The sequence below is a fragment of the Saimiri boliviensis genome, chromosome 20 (genome assembly GCF_048565385.1).
Source record: "Saimiri boliviensis isolate mSaiBol1 chromosome 20, mSaiBol1.pri, whole genome shotgun sequence".
NCBI classification, from domain to species: domain Eukaryota; kingdom Metazoa; phylum Chordata; class Mammalia; order Primates; family Cebidae; genus Saimiri; species Saimiri boliviensis.
In genome coordinates this window covers 25529496-25549747 of record NC_133468.1, presented here as the reverse complement: position 1 = coordinate 25549747, position 20252 = coordinate 25529496, and the positions used below count along the sequence as shown (strand labels likewise).

Genomic DNA, 20252 nt, shown 5'->3' with positions numbered 1-20252 from the left:
ATAAGTTGTCTTAAAAATGTGCTCTCTGAACAGTTTGAAGTGTGACATTGTATTGAGATGAAGTCATCCAACTGCTTGAGACTTGAACTGTTTATATTTGGGGAACCGAGTAAAATGTATGGTTGTTCAAAGAATTAATACTTCAGTAACATCATTACTGAAAGAGGATTTTTCTCTTAGCCATTAAAGAGACTTAAGTTGTCTTCGTTCTTGGTTTTTTTTTTTTGTTTGTTTGTTTTTTAAGTGTATGTGAGTCTTAGGATTTTCTTGGCTTTTGTGTTTTAGAAAATTGGTCTTTTATTAGAAAAGGGTAGGCTACAAGGTTTATTATTACAATATGCCTCCTATCCTAGTATTTTACTTGTAAGACTTTAGCAACTCTATATAATGATGGCAAAATGTGTAACTGTCAGTTTTACGGAAGTAAGGTAAATACATTTTTGCTATAGGCGTTAAACTCCACAGAGAGCTTACATCTCTAAAAAGGAAAAAAGGGGGACTCAGAATTTAAACAGATGTCCCCAAGTAGAAAACTTCCCTGGTACACAAATTTGGATTTTCAGAACAAAGCTGGCAGAGAGCAGTTTTTGACTAGAATAAATGTAAAAGGGCAAAAGAGAGACATCTTTTTATGCCTTTTTTCCTTCAAATGAAGGGAAAAAGATATAGAAAATGACCTGTAGTTAACTCTTGTAATTCAAAGCTCATCAGCAGTTTAGCCACCTTTCTTGGGTTTTGAAAAGGAGAAATAAGGAGTCTTTTCTCATGGTTGGGTGCAGCAGTTTGTTTGGACTAGCTCCAGTCTGCTTGGGCAGATTGTACGGTGGGAATACAGACTACTGTTGCGTGGGCTGGTTTTGCCTGTGTGTGTTTTTAAGCCAAGTCTATCTTTGCTCACCCCGATGGTTGGGGAAGGCCTGGTTTGCGTAGTGCTGCAGTCTTTATAAATGACCTTTGGCCTTCCAAGTCTCCCTTGGTCCCCGGACTTTGTCTTTGACATATAAAAATGAAACTTCCTAGGGGTTATTGATTTGATTTAACTTCTGAGTAAGGTTGTACTCCTTGTGAAGCTAAACTTTTAATTTGTAAAAAGAGCCCCTGAGAAGATACCTGGTGAGTCAGACCCAGTTTCTGTATTTGGGTTGGATGAGCAGGGCCTTCCCGGATAGCGGGAGGATTGGTGACCCGATTGGGAGGGCAGTGGAGGCTGAAACCCATCCAAGCCACCATTGCCAGGCTTAGCTGCATCTGCTTGGACGAAGGAGAAGAGCCTTTTTTCTGATTTTACAAAGGCACTGAGATCCTTTGCCTCAGACCTTGTAGAAAGCAGCTGGGGTGAGAGCACTTAGAGGTTCTTGATCGCACTCCTGCTTTAGCCACTCCTTCCCTGCAAAATCCCTGTGCTGGGTAAGTTTTTGCTGTGCATAGTAGGGAAAAGAGAAATTGCCTTTGTTTCCTTGGGTTCTTGAACCTTTTTTGGTTTTGTCATTTTGGAAAGGCAAGAGTTTGGTGTAGTGTAGTCAAAGAAAGTGGGGAGGTGAGGAAGACTCAGGAGGAATCAAAGTGGGAGAAAGGAAAGTGGAGAGTTTATTTAAGTCACATTTTCCCTCTAGGGAAAATAGAGACTAGGAGATTCTAGTCCACCGTTGACACTTGGTCAGATGAACCCACACTTCTGAAAGTTCAGTTTGAGACCATCTCCAGTTAGGATTTTAGCAAGCTTCACCTTTTCCTACTCATCTCTTTCCTTTGGCCTCTGCTAACCTTCCCTCCCCATATCACATAGTTGGAACTTATATTGCCGTGGTTGCTAGTTAACTTTTTAAAAACATTTTATTTTTAAATAAGTATAGGTTCACAGGAGGTTGCAAAGATAGTGCAGAGAGATATGCAGTTTTTCCCAAAGTTAGGACACACATAATTTCAGTATGATATTGAAGTCAGGAAATGGACTTTGGAACTGTGTGTTTGTGATTCTGCGCCTTTTCATCACCTATGTAGATTTCTGTAACTACCACCACAGTTAAGACCACAAAGATCTCGTTCTAGATGCTGCCCCTTTCTCCCCGTCTTTTCCATTACTAACCCCTGGCAACTGTGAATCTGCTGTTCATCTCTATAATTTTGTCACTTCAACAATGTTACATAAACAGAATCACATAATGTGTGATCTTTTGAGATTGACTTTTTGTTTAACATAATGTCCTAGAGCTTCATCCGGGTTGCTGCATTTCAGCAGTGAATTCCTTTTTATTGCTGAGTGATATTCCATGGTATAGTGTATCACAGTTTGTTTCCAGTTTGGAGCTATGATGAATAGAGCTGCTATGAACATTACAGGCTTTTATGTGGACTCAGCTTCTATATTTCTGAGATAAATACCCCAGAGTACATCTGCTAGGCTATTTGGAAGTCGCATTTTTAGTAACTAACTCAACAGACCAGGACAGTGGCTCATGCCTGTAATCCCAAGACTAATTTATAATAGTTAACTACAGTCCGTATACAGTTGGGTATAAATCCACCCAACTGTTTTCTGGTTTGTACCATTTGACATTCCCACCAGCAGTGTATGGGAGGTGTGGTGTGTCTGCGTCCTCACCTGCATTTGCCTCCATTTGGTGGTGTCGCTGTTTTTTTTGTTTTGTTTTTAAGCTGTTTTAATAGATGTAGAGCAATATCTTACTGAAGTCTCGATCTGCTTTTTCCTGACGTCTGGTGATCTTGAACATCTTTTCACTCGGGTATTTGCTATTTGTGTATGTTCTCAGTAAACTATCACATCATGTCTTTTGCCCATTTTCTTTTTAAAATTTCTCTTTTTTTCTCTTTATTCATTTCATTCCATGACCTGCTGAATTTTGCCCATTTTCTAACTGGATTGTTTGCTTTTTAAACTATTGAGTATGTATGTATTTATATATGTTTGTCAGGATCTTGCTCTGTCACCCAGGCTGGAGTGCAGTGACACAATCATAGCTGACTGTAACCTCAAACTCTTGGGCTCAAGTGATCTTCCCGTCTCAGCCTCCTGCATAGCTGGAACTGTCGTCATGCACCACCATGCCTGGCTAATTTTTTTATTTATTCTTAGAGACAAGGTCTCACTATGTTGCCCAGGATGGTATCGACCTTCAGGCCCCAAGTGATCCTCTCCCCTTAGCCTCCAAAAGTGTTAGGATTACAGGTGTGAGCCACTGCATCTGGCCTACCTGCTGAGTTTTGAATGTTCTTTATATATTCTAAATGAGTCCTTTGTCAGATATGGCAGATGTGTGGTTGGCAAATATTTTCTCCCAGTTCATAGCTTCCTTTCAGCCACTTAAGAGGGTCTTTGGCAGAGCAAAAGATTTTAGTTTTGATAAAGTTCAGTTTATTGATATTTTTCTCTTCTGAATCATACCTTTGGAGTCACATCTGAGAACTTTGACCACAGCCTGCATCCTGAAGATACTCTCCTGTGTTACAGTTCTGCCGTTTGATCTGATTTTGTGTAACCTGCGAAGTTCAGGTCAAGGTCCTTTTCTTTTTCTTTCTTTTTTTTTTTCCCTGATTTTCTTTGCCTATGGAAGTTCAGTTCCTCCAGTAGCATTTGTTGAAGACCAGTCTTCCTCTTTTTAATTGCTTTTGCAGCTTTACAAAAGTCAGCTAACTATATCAGGGGCTATCCCTGGGTTCTCTGTTATGTTCCATTGATCTGTGTGTCTGTCACCTCACCAGTACCACCCAGTCTTGATTATCATAGCGATATAGTAAGTCTTAACATTAGATAGACTGATTGTTCCCACTTTTCTTTTTCAGACTGGCTTTGGCTAATTCAGTGCTTTTTCATATCAATTTTGGAATAAACATATCTGCAAAAGATCTGGCTGGGATTTTATGGAAATTGTGCTAAGATATTGCTATGTGTTGAGTCTTCCAATTCATGACCATGGTATATCTATTAGATTTTGAAAATTTCTTTCATCAACATTTTGCAGTTTTCGGCACACAGTCCTGTATGTATTTTGTTAGATTTATACCTGTTTCATTATTTTAGTGATTGTTAAAGGTATTGCATTTTTCATTTCGCTTTCCACATGTTCATTGCTGATTAATAGAAAGACAATTGAATTTTGTGTGTTGACTTTATATTCTATAACCATGCTGGATTCATTTGTTTATTCTAGGAGTTTTTTTGGTAGATTACTTTGGGATTTTCTACATATATCATCTTTTTATCTGCAAATAGGTTTAGTTGTGCGTTTTCCTTTTTTTTTTTTTTCTGTCTGATCTGTAATTTCTACCCCCGCCCCTACTTTTCCTGAGCTGTATGATCTTTTATTTTTCTACCTTACCACACTGGCTAGAACTTCCAGTACCATGTTGGATAGCAGTGGTAGAAGTAGGCGTCTTTGTCTTTTCCTAATGTTGGCGGGAAAGCATTCAATCTTTCACCATTAATTATGAGGTTAGCTGTCTGATTTTTGTCAGTGTTCTTTATCAAGTGGAAGAATTTCTCTATTCCTAGTTTGCTGAGATTTTTTTTTTTTTTAAATCATGAGTAGGTGGTATTTTTTAATCCATATATTTGTCTTTCTAGCCAGACTCTGAGTTTCTGGGTATCAGATACTGCTTCTTAAAGTTTGTTTCCCCCACAGTGCCTGATCCAGTGTTTTGCCATATATTTGTGAATTGGTAGAACTAAGCACGGTCTCCAATGGCAGACAGACGAGGTCCTGAGGCAGAAATTTTAAGAACAACTCTAACCAGACTGTCCTGGTCAGCTGGATCTGGAGGGGAGAGATTTAACTACTCTTTGGTCATCATTACACCGACTCAGTTACTCAAGGCAGAAGTGGAAGTTACAGGCACCAAATTGATGCTGCAGCAGAGAGATGACGGAGGCAGAATGGATTCATCTACTCTGCCCTTAGAAATGAAGCTTTTTAGGATGAGGGCCAACTAAAAGAAATGAAGCTTTTTAGGATAAGTGAGTTGTATACTTTAAATGGATGAGTTCTATGACACATGGATTAGCACAGTAAAACTGTTACTTAAAAAAAAAAAAAAAAAAAGGCTGGATGCAGTGTCTTACACCTATAATTCCTAGCGCTTTAGATAGCTAAGGCCAGAGGATCATTTGAGTCCAGGAGTTTGAGACCAGCCTAGGCAACATAGTAAGACCCTGACTTTACAAAAATTTAAAAATTAGCCGAGCATAGTGAGGCATGCCTGTGGTCCCAGCTCCTTGAGAGGCTGAGACGCAAGTATCACTTGAGCCCAGGAGATCCAGATTGCAGTGAACCATGTTCTTGCCACTGTACTCCAGCCTGGGTAACAGACCAAGACCCTGTCTCCAAAACATAAAAAAACATAGGTAAGTGCCTAGTGGGCAGTTGACCCTGGTGCTCTCTGTACTGGAGGCCAGGGTGCCGCTCTCAGCTGGCCTGATTTCCCCAGATTGCTGTGAGACGAGAAGCCTTTTCCAGATGGACAGACCTGCCTTTGGTCGCCTTCTCAGGGCCCTTGACCACTCCGCACACACCCCAATGTGGACCATGCAAGGAAGTATGCAGCGTAGCCCTCAGAAGAACGCAGAAGTTCTCATAGACACTGCCTTGCTGATTTCGAAGCCTTAGTCTAAGAATGGTAAAATAGACCTCTTGACTGCTTGTGGGGGCTTTTTTAGCTGAGACAATATTTTCCAAACACTGGCTGCATTCCCTAATACTATTTTAGTTTAGGTTATTTCTTCATCCCCTTGACCCTGTCGGTGAGGTAAGAAAGGGAAGAAAAATATTAACTTTATTTTTAACAATGAGGAAATGAGCAAAAGAATGAAAAGTAGTTTCTCATCATCACAAACAATGGTGGCGTTAAAACTAGAACATGATTGCCTGGCTCCCATTTCAGTGGGCAGGCTACTTGGCTTGTCGTATTTTAGTCTTTTCCTGTCTCGTGACTGCTGACTGCCTGGATTTGTATGTTTTCCCACCTGTTTGTATCTTCTGGAATAGAGGAGCTGCCAGATTTCGGTGATGATGACAGTGTAGCACGGGTAGGACTCAAAGCAGTACAGTAATCCCCCTCATCCGCAGGAGCCACCAACAGAAAATAGGTGAGGACAGTAGTACCACATTTGAGAGAGAAGGAGAGGATACATTTACATAATTTTCATGACAGTATATTGTTATAATTGTTGTATTTTATTTTGAGCTGTTGTTAATCTCTTACTGTGCCTGATTTATAAATTAAACTTTAAACACAATACAGATAGGGTTTGGTACCATTCAAGGTTTCAACATCCACTGAGGGTCTTGGAACCTATGCCCCAGATATAGGGTGGGGCTTACTATAGTTGTTGTTAAAGTGTTGGTTTTTTGCGGGGGAGGCTGAGGCAGGCGGATTAGCTGAGGTCAGGAGTTCGAGACCAGCCTGAACCACATGGTGAAACCCCATCTCTACTAAAAATACAAAAATTAGCTGTGTATGGTGGTAGATGCTTGTAATCTCAGCTAAAAAGACAAAAATTAGCCAGGCGTGGTGGCAGGTGCCTATAATCCCCACTACTTGGGAGGCTGAGGCAGGAGAATTCACTTAAACCCAGGAGACAGAGGTTGTGGTGAGTCAGATAACGCCATTGCACTCCAGCCTGGGTGACAAGAGTGAAACTCCCATCTCAAAAAAAAAAAAAAAAAAAAAAAAAAAATTGTTTTTTACTGATACACTTCATTGTCCAGTTAAATTTTCTGAATTTATTGCTACCACCTCCTCCCTCAGTTGTCTCTTTTCCAGTAACTTTGCAAACGAGTGATAGTAAAAGGCAGACTTCTTTCTATGGTGCTTATGTACACCTGTTTTCTTTTCTTTCTTTATTTCTTTCTCTTCTCTTTCTTTCTTTTCTTTCTTTCTTTCTTTTTTTTTCGAGACATGGTCTTGCTCTGTTGCCCAGGCTAGAATGTAGTGCTGCAAAGGCCAGACATTGTGGCTCACACCTGTCATTCCAACACTTTGGGAGGCTGAGGTGGGCAGATCACCTGAGGTCAGGAGTTTGAGACCAGCCTGACCAACAAAGAGAAACCCCATCTCTACTAAAAATACAAAATTAGCCTGGTATAGTGGTGCATGTCTGTAATTCCAGCTACTCAGGAGGCTGAGACAGGAGAATTGCTTAAACCCAGGTGGTGGAGGTTGCGGTGAGCCGAGATCTCGCCATTGTACTCCAGCCTGGGCAACAAGAGTGAAACTCTGTCTCAAAATAAATAAATAAATATATATATATATATATATATATATATATATATATATAGAGAGAGAGAGAGAGAGAGAGAGAGAGAGAGAGGGAGGGAGGGAGGGAGGGAGGGAGGGAGGAGAGAGAGAACGCGCGAGCGCACGTGCAAGAGCTGCAATCATAGATGACTGCAGCCTTGACCGCCTGGGCTCAAGCAATCCTCCCCACTAAGCCTCCTGAGTAGCTGGGACTACAGGTAAGCCACAACCATGCCCAGCTAAGTGTTTAATGTAATTTGAATTTTTTGTAGAGGCAGGGTCTTGCTCTGTTGCCCAGGCTGGTCTCAAATTCCTATGCTCAATCAGTCCTCCCTCCTTGGCCTCTCAAAGTGTTGGGATCACAATGTGAGCCACTGCCTTCGGCCATATTATCTGTCTTGGTGATGCTGTGTTCCTAGGAGTTAAGGCATTTCACACTAAAACAAACAAACCAAGAGACAAACTCTGGCTGCACATTGGCTAGCTTGTGAGTTTTCTGCATTATGACAATTGATGCCCATTTTGAGGTTTTCTGCTGTGGTTTAGTCTTTGGAATGCAATTAAATCCTCTTTTATTTCTTTTATTTTTTAGGGCTCCAGGGTTCTTGTCGATGCACGAGATAAGCTTGGCATTCCTTGGCAGTATTCTGAAAATGAGAAGCATGGGATGTTCCTGATGGCCTTCGAGAACAAGGCGGGGCTGCCCGTGGAGCCTGCCACCTTCCAGCTGTACGTCCCCGCCCTGAGCGCACTCTGGAGGGATTCTGGCATCAGGGAGGCTTTTAGCCGGAGGAGCGAGTTTCAGCTGGTAAGTGAATGAGCTCTCTTTCTGGGCAGCTGATGGTGTGTTTTTTACACGACTGTTTTGGACCTTTAGTTGAATTTCCTTAAAAACCGTGTAGCAGTCCGAGCAGGCTCTAAATCACCGTAAGTTGTAATGATAAATAACCAAAACACAGGACGGAGGCAGACGCTATATAAAAGGCTCAAGAGGGAGCAAGAGCCACTTGGGCAAGATCAATAGCTTTCTTCTGAGAATATCGAGGGTTCTCTTTAGAAAAGTCAGGACTGGTGCAACCCAAGGAATTTGAGTTTTTTAGAGACTTTTGTTCATGGTGGGAAATAACACCCACTCAATACAGCTTCCCAGCTTTGGACCTATGGATATGGGCAAATCACAAACGTTTTCAGAACAGCACCTCGGAAGCAAATCCGACCCCGCCCAGTTGTTGCCTTCACATTTCTTCCCTTTTTTTTTTTAAGGGTTAAAAACTTCACAAAGGCCAGTTATTTAGACTCATTTAGGGTCTGAATCTGTAACCAAAAAATTTGGGGGGTTTTGCCTGTTTGCCTTTTGTGTTTTTCCCTACCTTTCAACATTAACCATAAAGTAAAATGTACAGTGTTTCCTATAACCAGCATAAATGTGCACAGCTGAAATTAATATATACCCAGGATATCTGGAAATGCCTCTGACTCTCACAGCCGTTTGCCCCCTGAGCACCCAGAGGCAAGTTGAAGTCATTAATTCTTTGCCCTTCTTATGATTTTGCCATAACTATTATTTGTAAACATGACAGTCTTGAGTTTTACTGATTCTTAAACTATTTATAAATCGTTTCTTACTATATATATGCTTCTGTGACTTACCTTTTTCACTCAACGTGTTGGAATTTCTTCAGGCGATGCACAGAGCTGTGGTTCTTTCCTTTTCACTGCCCTCTGATGTTCCATTGTGGAAAGATACTGGGATCATTCCTTCTTTCATGGAGGTACCTTTTAATTGTTTTTCATATTTTGCTATTGAAAACATCTTTTTTTTTTTTTTTTTTTTTTTGAGATGGAGTCTCGCTCTTTTGTCCAGGCTGGAGTGCAGTCATGCCATCTCAGTTCATTGCACCCTCCACCTGCGGATTCAAGTGATTCTCCCACCTCAGTCAGCCTCCTGAGTAGATGGGACTACAGGCACCTGCTACCACATTGGCTAACACTTTTTTAGTACAGATGGGGTTTCACCATGTTGGCCAGGCTGATCTTGAACTCCTGGCCTCAAGTGATCCACCCGCTTCAGCCTTCTAAAGTGCTGGAATTACAGGCATGAGCACCATGCCCCGCCCTATTCATATCTTTTACCCACCTTTGTTCTGCAGAGTAATTTTTATTTTTCTTCATTCATCTGAGAGGTCCTACAGAGTCTGCTAATAGTCCTCTCAGTTCAGTTTCCTTATATTTTTCCCCCAATTCCCCCTAATGTTAACATGCAGGGTGTCGATGCTGGAAGGGACCTCCCAATTTAGGAAGTCAAGCCCTTGTATTGTCACCACATGGAAATAAGCCCACACTGGTTATGGTGTGCCTCAGGCCACATCTTGATAATCACGGTGAGAAATTTGGGCCTGAAAGTCGTCTGCTTGTTTCTCCCTTTGTTCACTCATTCATTCATTCATTCATTCATTCATTCATTCTGCATTCATGGAGCACCTACTGTGTGAGACACTGTGCTACATGCTGGAATAGAGCCGTGAAGAAGACCAATGAGCCTGTCCCCAGAGTGCGAGCTTTTAATCTAGACGTGAGCTTGGTGTATGATTAGGGTAAAGTGGCCACAGGTAGGTCAGTAGTCATCTCTTTGTTTTGATCTTAAGCTTCAGACCATGAGACTTTGAAGATACAAAAAATATACAGTTGAAGTCATTAATGCATTTGTAAAGTCTATGATAACCAAATGCAAAGATGATGAATTCTTGTTTATTGGGTAATGGGTACATGACTGTTATTATTATATTTTATACATTTGTGCTTCTTTTTATTCAGAAGAAAAATGGAGCATTTTATTAAAATAGCTAGATAGTAGGACCCTAATAGTCATTTTTGTCAAAATACACAATTACAGCAAAATTTAAAGAACACACATACTAAGTTCACTGTTACCAGGGCTCCCCTCCCTCACCCCTTCAGTAGAGCCTTGTTTCTCTTGGAATTTTTTCCTGAGTGTCAAAAGCTCTTCTTTGACTTGGAAGAAAAGTCAAAGAAAAGGGAAAGATGTAGTTGTGGTAGAAAGGAAATTTTGATCTCCTAAAGAGCAGGGATATAAGAAACAATTGGGAAATACATGTCAGTATCTCAGTGTGAAATTGAGGTTACACCTTTTCCCCATAAACTCACAGAGTCTGGGAAAGAAGATTCTCGTTCATTTAGAACTTGGATAGAAATTGAGAATTTTCCAAAGAAGGAAACAGAAACATGAGGGGCCTTGTTTTTTGCTTTTTTTCTTTCCCTGCTAACACCCATGACAGTCTCCTGTGAAGAGCTGCAGCTGCTTTGAGAATTGCTGTTGGCCAGGTACTAGGCATCTCCCTGTCCCCTCTGCTGTCTTGCTTTTTCTTGCCATTCCAGTCAGAGACAGAAACAAAAAGCGGAGGAAAAGGCTGTGTCTGGTGATTACCTTGTGACGGCCCTTTCTTCTCTGAGAGGAGCAGGGTGGGCAGTGGTTGGGGCAGGCGGGGGTGGAAATCTTCCCTTTCCAAAGAGGAGGCAGCCTGGCCTTCTTTTCTACTGGCCTCTTGCCATGCATGGCCACTGCTGTCCACTGCTGGTCACAGGCAGCAGACACCCCATGGTCATCACTTCTGTGGCTCAGTTCAAAGGAAAGGAAGATGACCTTGACACGTTAGACCTTATCTTCTAAAACACAGTTAAGTAAGATGCGGTAGGATGCTCATCAGAAAGGCTTTGGCCATCAGTGTAACTAATATCGATATTATCTTCTTGTCTGTCCTCCTTTTTAATAAAATACAATTTAGTATTTTTAAATATAGCTTGCACATTAACTAATGTGCTTATAGTATGTGGATGGTATTGCTGTGAGTTACTGCTTTCAAGTATACCTTTTATTTCTTTTTTTTTTTTTTTGGTCAAGGCTGTCTTGCTCTGTCCCCCAGGCTAGAGTGCAATAGTGTGACCATAGCTCACTGCACCCTCGAACTCCTGGGCTTATATGAACCACCCACCTCAGCCTCCTGAGTAGCTGGGACTACAGGCGTGCGCCACCACACCTGGCTAATTTTTACTTTTTTTTTTTTTTTTCCATAGCATTGATATCTATGTTGCCCTGCCTGGTCTCAAACTCCTGGGCTCAAGCGATCCTCCTGCCTTGGGCTCCCAAAGTGCTGGGATTACAAGTGTGTGCCACCAGGCCCAGCCTTACTGTACCATTTAATTTTAGGATCTTGTTAATTAGAATGGTGTGACATAGATACATCAGTGTCTTTGATGTGAAGCTCGTGACCTGGATTTATGTGTCATAGTCCTCCTCCTGTTCCACGTGGGGAGTATTCTTTCAGTGAGTCCTTTCTGTGTGCCATCCCTGTTCTGAGGTCAGGTTTCATTTCCTCACATAGCAGGTAGGACACATAGACATACAAGCAAATCATTGTAATAAATGTGATAAGAAATATAATTGAAGCCAGGCGAGGTGGTATGTGCCTGTAGTCCCAATTGTTTGGTAGCTGAGGTGGGAAGTTTGCTGGAGCCCAGGGTTCAAGGCTACAGTGAGCTGAGATTGTGCCACTGCACTGATTGCAGCCTGGGCAACAAAGCAAGACCCTGTCTCCAAAAAAAAGTATAATTGAAAAATAATCAGGCTATATTAAGCATAAAGGAAAAAAGCAGACAATTCTACCTGGCAGGTGGAGGTCAGAGGTGCTTTGGAGGAGACTTCTGAAGGCAGGTAGGACGACCCAGGGGCTGATCATGCTGAGTGAGACAGAGTGGAGTGAGGTGGCAGAGGGAGCAGACAGAGAGGCAGAGGCTGGGAAAGCAGCCAGCAGGGCAGACACTCGTGCAGCCAGGGGCTGCCCTGCAGAGTCGGGCAGGCTTTAGACAAGAAGGGTGTACATCAGTTGGCATGCTTGTGTATGCAAGCGCAGAAATCCCAGCTCAAATGGCTTCACCAAAGGGGCTTTGTGAGCCAAAAACTGACACAGGTGGGGGCTTTCTGTGCAGTATGAGCTGTTGTTCTGCCTTTTCCTGGGCTTTCCTGGGCTTCTCTGTGCTGGTTCCTTTTGGGCCTGGCCTCCTCTACGGTTGCAAAATGATGGCAGCAGAATAAGGCCTCACAGGCACACGTCACCACCAGGAGCAAGGAGGGGACCTGGCACGTGGCCCAGGAGATGCTGCACGTGGTCAGTTCAGGCGTGGATGAACTCTGCATCCCTGTCCTCACCGCTGGAGAAGTGGGGGCCGCCTAACTAGAGTGGTGAGTGGGACGTTCCCACCCAGTCGGAACACTGGGTACAGGCGGGTCTTGGAGGTCACAGACAGCGTTCTATGCAGCCACGTGTACCACACCAAGCAGTTTAAACTTACCTGTGACAGTGAGGCACAACTGAGGTGTCAGAGCAGTCAATCACAGATCTGAGTTGTTATTTTTCCCGAAACTACTGTGAGTCATGTAAAAGGGACTGGGCACGGTGGATGACGCCTGTAATCCCAGTGCTTTGGGAGGCCAAGGCTGGTGGATCACCTGAGGTCAGTTCAAGAGCAGCCTGGCCAACGTGGCAAAACCTCATCTCTACTAAAAATACGAAAATTACCCATGCATAGTGGTGGGTGCCTATAATCCCAGCTATTCTGGAGGCTGAGGCAGGAGAATTGCTTCAGCACAGGGGCCGAGGTTGCAGTGAGCAGAGATTGCACCACTGCACTCCAGCCTGTGCAATAGAACAAGACCCTGTCTCAAAAAAAAAGGGAGAGAGAGAAAGATGAGACAGGGCGAGGCCGGCTGCTGGGCTCTCCCAGGCTCCACAGAGAGGCAGTGTGATGGTCGAGGGCAGAGGTGGTCTCGGTCCTTAGCCTCATGTCCCACTGTTCACCCTAACTGGTTGCTTCCTGACTAATCTGCACAGCTCTTTGCTTCTTTCTTCGTTACTAGTAATCCTCACTACCTAACTTTCCTCTAAACATGGCCTATGAGCAGGCCAGTAACATCACTAGGTACAGAATTGCCTGAATAAATGGAATTACTTTTTGTTTTTCATAACTTACTCTTGAAATTGTGGCCAGTCAATTAAATGTGGTAATGAAGTTGTGAAAATAGGTTGTGTCTTTCCTTGCTCTGTCCAGACTTCTCCCAGAGTCCAGGTGTGCACTCCTGTTCTTGGCTGCATTCCAGCCCCGGAGGGTAGGGAGGGAGAGCTCCCCTCTTCCTTTTAGAGTGACTTCCTAGAAGTGCCGTCCAGCACGTCCTCGGAAGTCTCTTGAACAGGAACGCAATCACCTGGCCACAGCAACAAGGCAGGCTGTGCGGTGTGGACTCACAGCCAGCAAACTGTCCCTGGGAGGAGGTGTCAAGCAGCTTGGAGGAGCCTGGATGGATCCATGGGTCGGCCATGGGAGGCAGCTTCCACACATTCTTGGCTCTCCTGGTATTCATTTTTTTGATTGTGTGTTTTTTTTGTTTTTGTTTTTTTGAGACTTGCCCTGTTGCCCAGGCTGGAGTACAGTGGCACAATCTCGACTTACTGCAACCTCAGCCTCCCCCAAGCAGCTGGGATTACAGGTGCCTGCCACCATGCCAGCTAATTTTTGTATTTTTAGTAGACATGGGGTTTCACCACATTGGCCAGGCTGGTCTTGAACTCCTGACCTCAGGTGATCTGCCTACCTCGGCTTCCCAAAGCACTGGGATTACAGGCATGAGTCACCGCGCCCAGCCCTGGCATTTCTTTTCTCTCTGCCATGGTAGCAGAGTTGAGCCAATAACCACAAATCTAGATGACATTTTCTGTCTTCTTGTGGTTTAGCATAGCCATGGGAATAAGTGCTGGATCTTGCACTACAGGCAAAATGACCCTTACCCCCAGCCTCTCCCCCTTCCCGGTGGCTGGCCAGTGTCAAGAATCTGAGCAGAGTGGACCCAAGCAGAAGTGGCCTTCCGCCTGTGTTGTTCAAGCCTCTGTGTCTTGGCTTTAGCTCTCACTAACGTAGCTTTCTAGAGTGACATTTACCGGAAAGCTCAGGCGGTGGGTATGTGGGAGAAGGGAGAAGAGTTTTCTAGCTGGAAGAGTGGCAAGTGCAGAGGCTCTGAGGTGGGAGCAGCCTTCGTGCTCCAAAGTGCAGCAGGGAGGCCGAGAGGAGGCGGGCCGGAGTGGTGGGTGGCTGGCGACAGCTCTCGGTGCCTGTGGAGGGGCCCCTGAGGGCTGCTGGAAGGACTTAGGAATTGGCCAGAGGCATGCTGTGGTTTGACTTACACTTAAATAGGACTGCCTTGGCAGCCACGTTGATAATAAAAGTGGGGGACTCGTGGAGACTCTTGAAGTACATGTAAGTGGTGGTGATGGAGGCGATGATCTGTGGTCAGTTTCTGGATACCCTAGAACAGGGATGGATTCGCAGGCCACTTCGCCGACTGCTTACACAGCTTCAGGGTTCCTGGTGCGTCTGCCCTGAGGGAGAGTGAGCTCCAGGATTGTTGTGTTCTGTCTGTAGATTTGGGGTGCTTGCTGGGGAGTCCATTGCTTGTCTTTGTGTGTATGCCCAGGCTGCCTCTGTGTGTCTAGACCATGTCCCTCAGGGTCAAAGCATGCAGAGCTGAAGCCCGTGCTCATGGTGTCACCCACAATGGCATCTAGTGTCTTCCTTCCTGGGGGCCTTGCTCTCTGCCAAGAAACATGTTTCAGACCCATAGTCCGCAGTCTCCCCATGAAGGCCATCACCTCTCATTCCTTCAGGTGTCAAGATGGATGTGCTGGGTCGGGGATGCCTAGAGTCGTCATCTTGAGTGGAACAGAGAGAGGTTATAGCAGCTCAGAGACAGCCACCCCAGGGACAGCATCAGTCCCAGTCTCTGCTGGTCGGGGACTAGCCATCTTCTCAAGCGTTCAGTTAGTGTTTAATTAGTGAAAACTGAAGTCAGCAAATTGTACCAGCCCCTACCAGCTGTATGAGAGGATTTTCCCCATGCCCCAGCCATATGGCTTTAAACTCCTATATGTTTAGTCTTAGACAGATAGATTGAGAGAGATATATAATATGTTTAGTTTATATGTTTAGTTTTCTATAAGTTTTGCCAGCTTGGTAAGTAAAACTTTTCATACTTACTGGTTCTGTTCATATGTTTTTGGCCATTTACATTTATTATCTTGTGAGTTGGCTATTGACATTCTTTGCTGCTTTTTTCTCTGACAATAAGCATCTTTTGATTCATACCACTCTATCAATAGGTGCCCATTTTTTCCAACTCCCTTTTCTTTTTTTTTTCAACTTTTCATTTTGACCTAAGTATTGATTCACAGGAAGTTACACAGATAGTCCCCTGTATGCATCACCGGGTCTCCCCCAGTGATTACATCCTACAGGATTATAGCAGAGGATGAAAATCAGGAGACTGACATCGGTGAGTGAGTGCTTGTAGTTCTGTGTCACTTTATTACATGTAATACCACAGTTGAAATACAGAACCACCTCTCATGGACTCCCTCGTGCTACCCCTTTCCAGTGTACCTTCATTTTAGACCAAGTGTCACTCTGTCGCCCAGGCTGGAGTGCAGTGGTGCAGTCTCAGCTCACTGCAGCCTTCACCTCCTGTGTTCAAGCAATTCTGCCTCAGCCTCCCAAGTAGCTGGGATTATAGGTGCCCACCACCACACCTGGCTAATTTTTTTTTTTTTTTTTTTTTTTTTTTTTTTTTTTTTGGTATTTTTAGTAGAGACAGGGTTTCACCATGTTGGCCAGGCTGGTCTTGAACTCCTGACCTCAGGTGATCCTGCACCTCAGCCTCCCAGAGTGCTGGGATTACAGGCATGAGCCAGTGTACCTTTTTATTTCTGAGTAGTGATCCCAGGTATGGAGGTACCACAGCTTGTTTATCTAAAAAATATGTTTATATGTGTACACACATGCACAGGTACAATACACATACTTAAACATGAAGACTGCATCATTTTTTAGCTCGTAAGATAAGTCACAATGTCAGAAATGGTGAATAATTTCTAGAGAAAATAGAGTTATTTCAGATATTAAACCATCAGAAATGACTTTCTTAGTTTTGGTTTGGTAATGTGTGTATGTGTGAGTTTTTTAACCTTCCACACTAAATTAACTTCCATAGTGTGATTCAGAGCTTTCTTAGAACTATTAAAGTCAGAAGGACCTGAGAAATTCCCTTACCAAGTCCTATTTGGTATTGACACCATTTGAGGCCTGAGACTTTGACGTGACAAAGTTAATGAATGACCCAGACAGGCGTGAGAAGAACTTAGGGTAGCCTGGGTAGTCTAATGCTTATTTGGGTGCTGATCCCAGCTCTGGAGCGGGTGGGACACTTGCTTTTCCTCTGGGGTGGCTCTTGCCCGAGGACACAGAAGCAGGAAGCTGAGGTATTTGCTATTCTTGGATCCTGCACTGGTGAGAAACGTAATGTGTTTCTGCCTGTGATGTTGGCCTTTCCCCTTCGTTTCATTAATCATGAAGAGTATTATATACTTATAAACCTCTAAAAATCTACTCCTCTAGGGGAAAGAAAATTGAAGTGTGAAGTTTTTTAACATTGGTAGCCCCGGGTAGAAATTTGTGATGTAACAGAGTTAATAATGAAACACTTTGCGTGGCAGCAAGACCAGAAACCCCAAAGGAAAATAATGATGAATTTCATTACGTAAACGATTTTAACATTTCTGTGGCAAAAGTCAACATAAATAAAATTCAGAGTCAAATGACAAATTAGGAGAAAACTGCAACTTACAACAGAGTGTTTTCTGGATGCTAAAGGAGTGAGAGAGCGCTTGCAAATCGGTACACGAGGGATGCATCCCCAAGAGAAAGCGAGAAAGCGGAGGAAAGAAGGAATAGAGTCATCAGCCATACCACTAATTGTGGAAATGCAAATTAAAGTCATGCTGAATGAACTTTGTCAGCTAGGTCGAGTGATTTTAAAGAATTATGCTTCGGGCTGATTGGGTGTCAGGAAATAGGTACTATCATACATAAAAGGTGGGAATATACAGTGACGAAATTCCACAGTATGTCAAAACATCAAGTGTTATTCTATTCTTTGGCAATAATTCATCATCCCAGAAATTTATCCTAACACAGTAATTTTAGGATTTCCAGCTTGGCTGGCAATGGTGGCTCACAGTTGTAATCCCAGCCCTTTGGTAGCTGAGGCCAGCATATCGCTTGAGCCCAGAGTTCAAGATCAGCCTGGACAACAGGGTGAAACCCCTTCTCTATGAAGAGTACAAAAAAATTATCCACGTGTGATGATACATGTGTGTAGTTCTACCTACTCAGGAAGCTGAGGTGGAAGGATCCCATGAGCCTGGGAAATTGAGGCTCCAGTAAGCAATGATCACACCACTGCACCTCAGCCTCAGTGACAAAGCAAGACCCTGTCTCAAAATAATAAAATAAATTTAAAGTTTTTAATGAGATAAAAATAAAATAAGGTAAAATTATTTCCAGCTTCTAGTTATAGTGGACTAGTTATCTAAAATAATACATAACTGCTGAAAATAATTTAAAATGCTAGATAAAATGTTAAAAATAAATTTATTAGGCCAGGTGTGGTGGCTCACGCCTATAATCATAGAGCACTTTGGGAGGCTGAAAAAGGTGGATTGCTTAAGGTCAGTAGTTTGAGACCAGCCTGGCCAATGTGGTGATATGCCATCTCTACTAAAAATAAAAAAAAATTAGCCAGGCATGGTGGCGGGTGCCTGTAATCCCAACTACTCTGGAAGCCAAAGCAGGAGAATTGCTTGAACCCAGAAGGCAGAGGTTGCAGTGAGCTGATATTGCCCCACTGCACTCCAGCCTGGGCGACAGAGCAAGACTCTGCCTCATTCAGTCAATCAATCAATGGTATTAAAGCCTCTTAAGTACTGACAGGATTGTAAAGCATCACCAGGAGAAACAGCTAAGAGAGCCTTGTGGGAGAAGCAGAGCCTGAGCTGCAGTTTCTGACAGATCTTTTGGGGTCTCAAGGTGGAGGTGGAAGCTTAAGATTGTTAAAGTTGGGGGATCTGATAGGAGACTCCCCTATAATGAGTAGGGAACTCAGAGGGTGAGAATGAACGGAAAGGATACACACAAAGAGGGGACAGCAGAGAAGCAAAGCAGGGAGAGGGAAGAGACAAACTAAATCCCACCCATTGGCCAGCTCCCTGGGGACCTGTCACTCACATACCCAGCATCATGGCAGTCCAGGCAACCCCTGTGCGGTGGATCAAATTTAAAGTGACACCAAACAGGTAACGTACCCAAGGGCCTGGTAGAAGCCAGCAAAAGCCACTTTAACCCGCATCCATGGAGATTCCCCACAGATGGTTTCTTAAGGGCAGGGACATCACAGAGACAGCCAGACTCCCAGGGACACAGCACAGCATCTGGAATCAGAGGCTGCAGCACGCTGTGGGGTCAGACCCACACACTTCAGATACTGGACTTAGGCACAGATCTTCAAACAGCTGCTCTGTTTAAAGAGAAAAGTTAGAAAACTGGACGCTACTTAAAGTGACATGGCATATGTTTAAAAGAACAAACTAGACATTCTAGAATTGAGCATTTAAAATTTAAAAACTCAATGGCTATGTTAGGCAACAAAGTATTAGTAAACTAGAAGAATTAATGGAAGAAATTATCAAGAATGTAGAACTGAGAGACAAAAAGGAGAATATGAAAGGTCAGAAGGATGGAGGATGGGTCAGAAGGTGTAGTGCACAGGAAGAAAAGTCTGGGGGTAGCACCATGTTTGAAGTGATAGTGGCTGGCAAATCACATCAAACACAGAGTGCAGACACCTAGTGAATCCTAGGCAAGATTAAAAATGTGTGTGTGTGTGTACACACACACACACACACACACACACATATATATATAACTAGACAAAACTGTAGAAAACCAAACACAAGGAAGAAAATGTTAAAAGCAGCTACAGAAAAAGGTAGACGTGAACTTTCAAGGAGTGAAAGTTTGACAGCTTTCTTCCCAAAAGCTACAGCAGACGCCACAAAGAGTGGGACATTACCTCAAGGTGTTGTCTTCAAGAGAGCTTAACTCTCAGTTTAGAATTTTGTAAAACTGAGGGCAGAACAGAGACATTTTCAAACAGAGAGTTGATGGGTAGCAAATCCTCACAACAGGAATCATAGGAACTATACTTCAAACAGGGAGAAAGTGATACCAGATGAAGATTTGAAACATAAGAAATAATATGAAGACTAACATCTCTTTTTTCTTTTGTTTTTACTTTTGGTGTCAAAGCTAAGAATTCATTGCCAAATCCAAGGTCAGTAAGATTTACACCTACATTTTCTTTCGTTTAAGTTATTTTCTATTTAGGTTGTTGGTACATTTTGAGTTGATTTTTGTATATGGTTTGAGGTAGGGGTCCAAATCCATTCTTCTACATGTGGACAGTCAGTTGTTCTAGCACAATTTGTTAAATGTCTCTTCTTTCCCTGGTTAGAATAGAATTCTGTTTTCTAAATTCTGTCTATGCTTATGCCAAGAACACACTACTTTGTTTACCGTAGCTTTGTAGTAAGTTTTCAAAGTGGCAAGTGTGAGTCTTCGAGCTTTGTTTTTTTTTTTCTTCATTGTGGTTTTAATTTGCATTCCTTTGAGGAGCGACGATGTCAAGTTGTTACTGATCAAAAATAAAATGGAAGGGATTTGCTCTATCATAGAGATTAGCAAAACTTTGGCCTGGAAGCTAAATTTCACATAGCTTTTTTGTGTGTGTTCCCACCCATGAAATAAGAATTTTTTTTACATTTTTCAAGGCTTGAGAAAAAAGAATATGCAGTAAAGACAGCTACATGTCTTTAGACCCACAAGCCTGAAATATTTATCATTCAGCCCTTTACTGAAAAAGTTTACTAACCCTTTCTCTAATTATCAGATATTAACATTTATCTTTTTAAGAACTTCAATACAGTGGAGGTATTGGTGTAGAATTACATAAGTAGAGTGGGCAAACCACACTGAGAACAGTGAAAATG

General features: G+C 43.0%; 1 protein-coding gene across 2 annotated transcripts in view; it reads left to right on the top strand.

The window, feature by feature from the left end:
- Positions 1–20252, top strand: part of GNA12 (G protein subunit alpha 12) — a 134185-nt gene that overhangs the window by 44289 nt on the left and 69644 nt on the right. For both annotated transcript variants that reach the window (XM_039460488.2, XM_074390347.1), the window contains exon 2: positions 7844–8059. In XM_039460488.2, coding sequence (XP_039316422.1) covers positions 7844–8059 — 216 coding nt within the window. The remainder of the gene's footprint in view (positions 1–7843; positions 8060–20252) is intronic.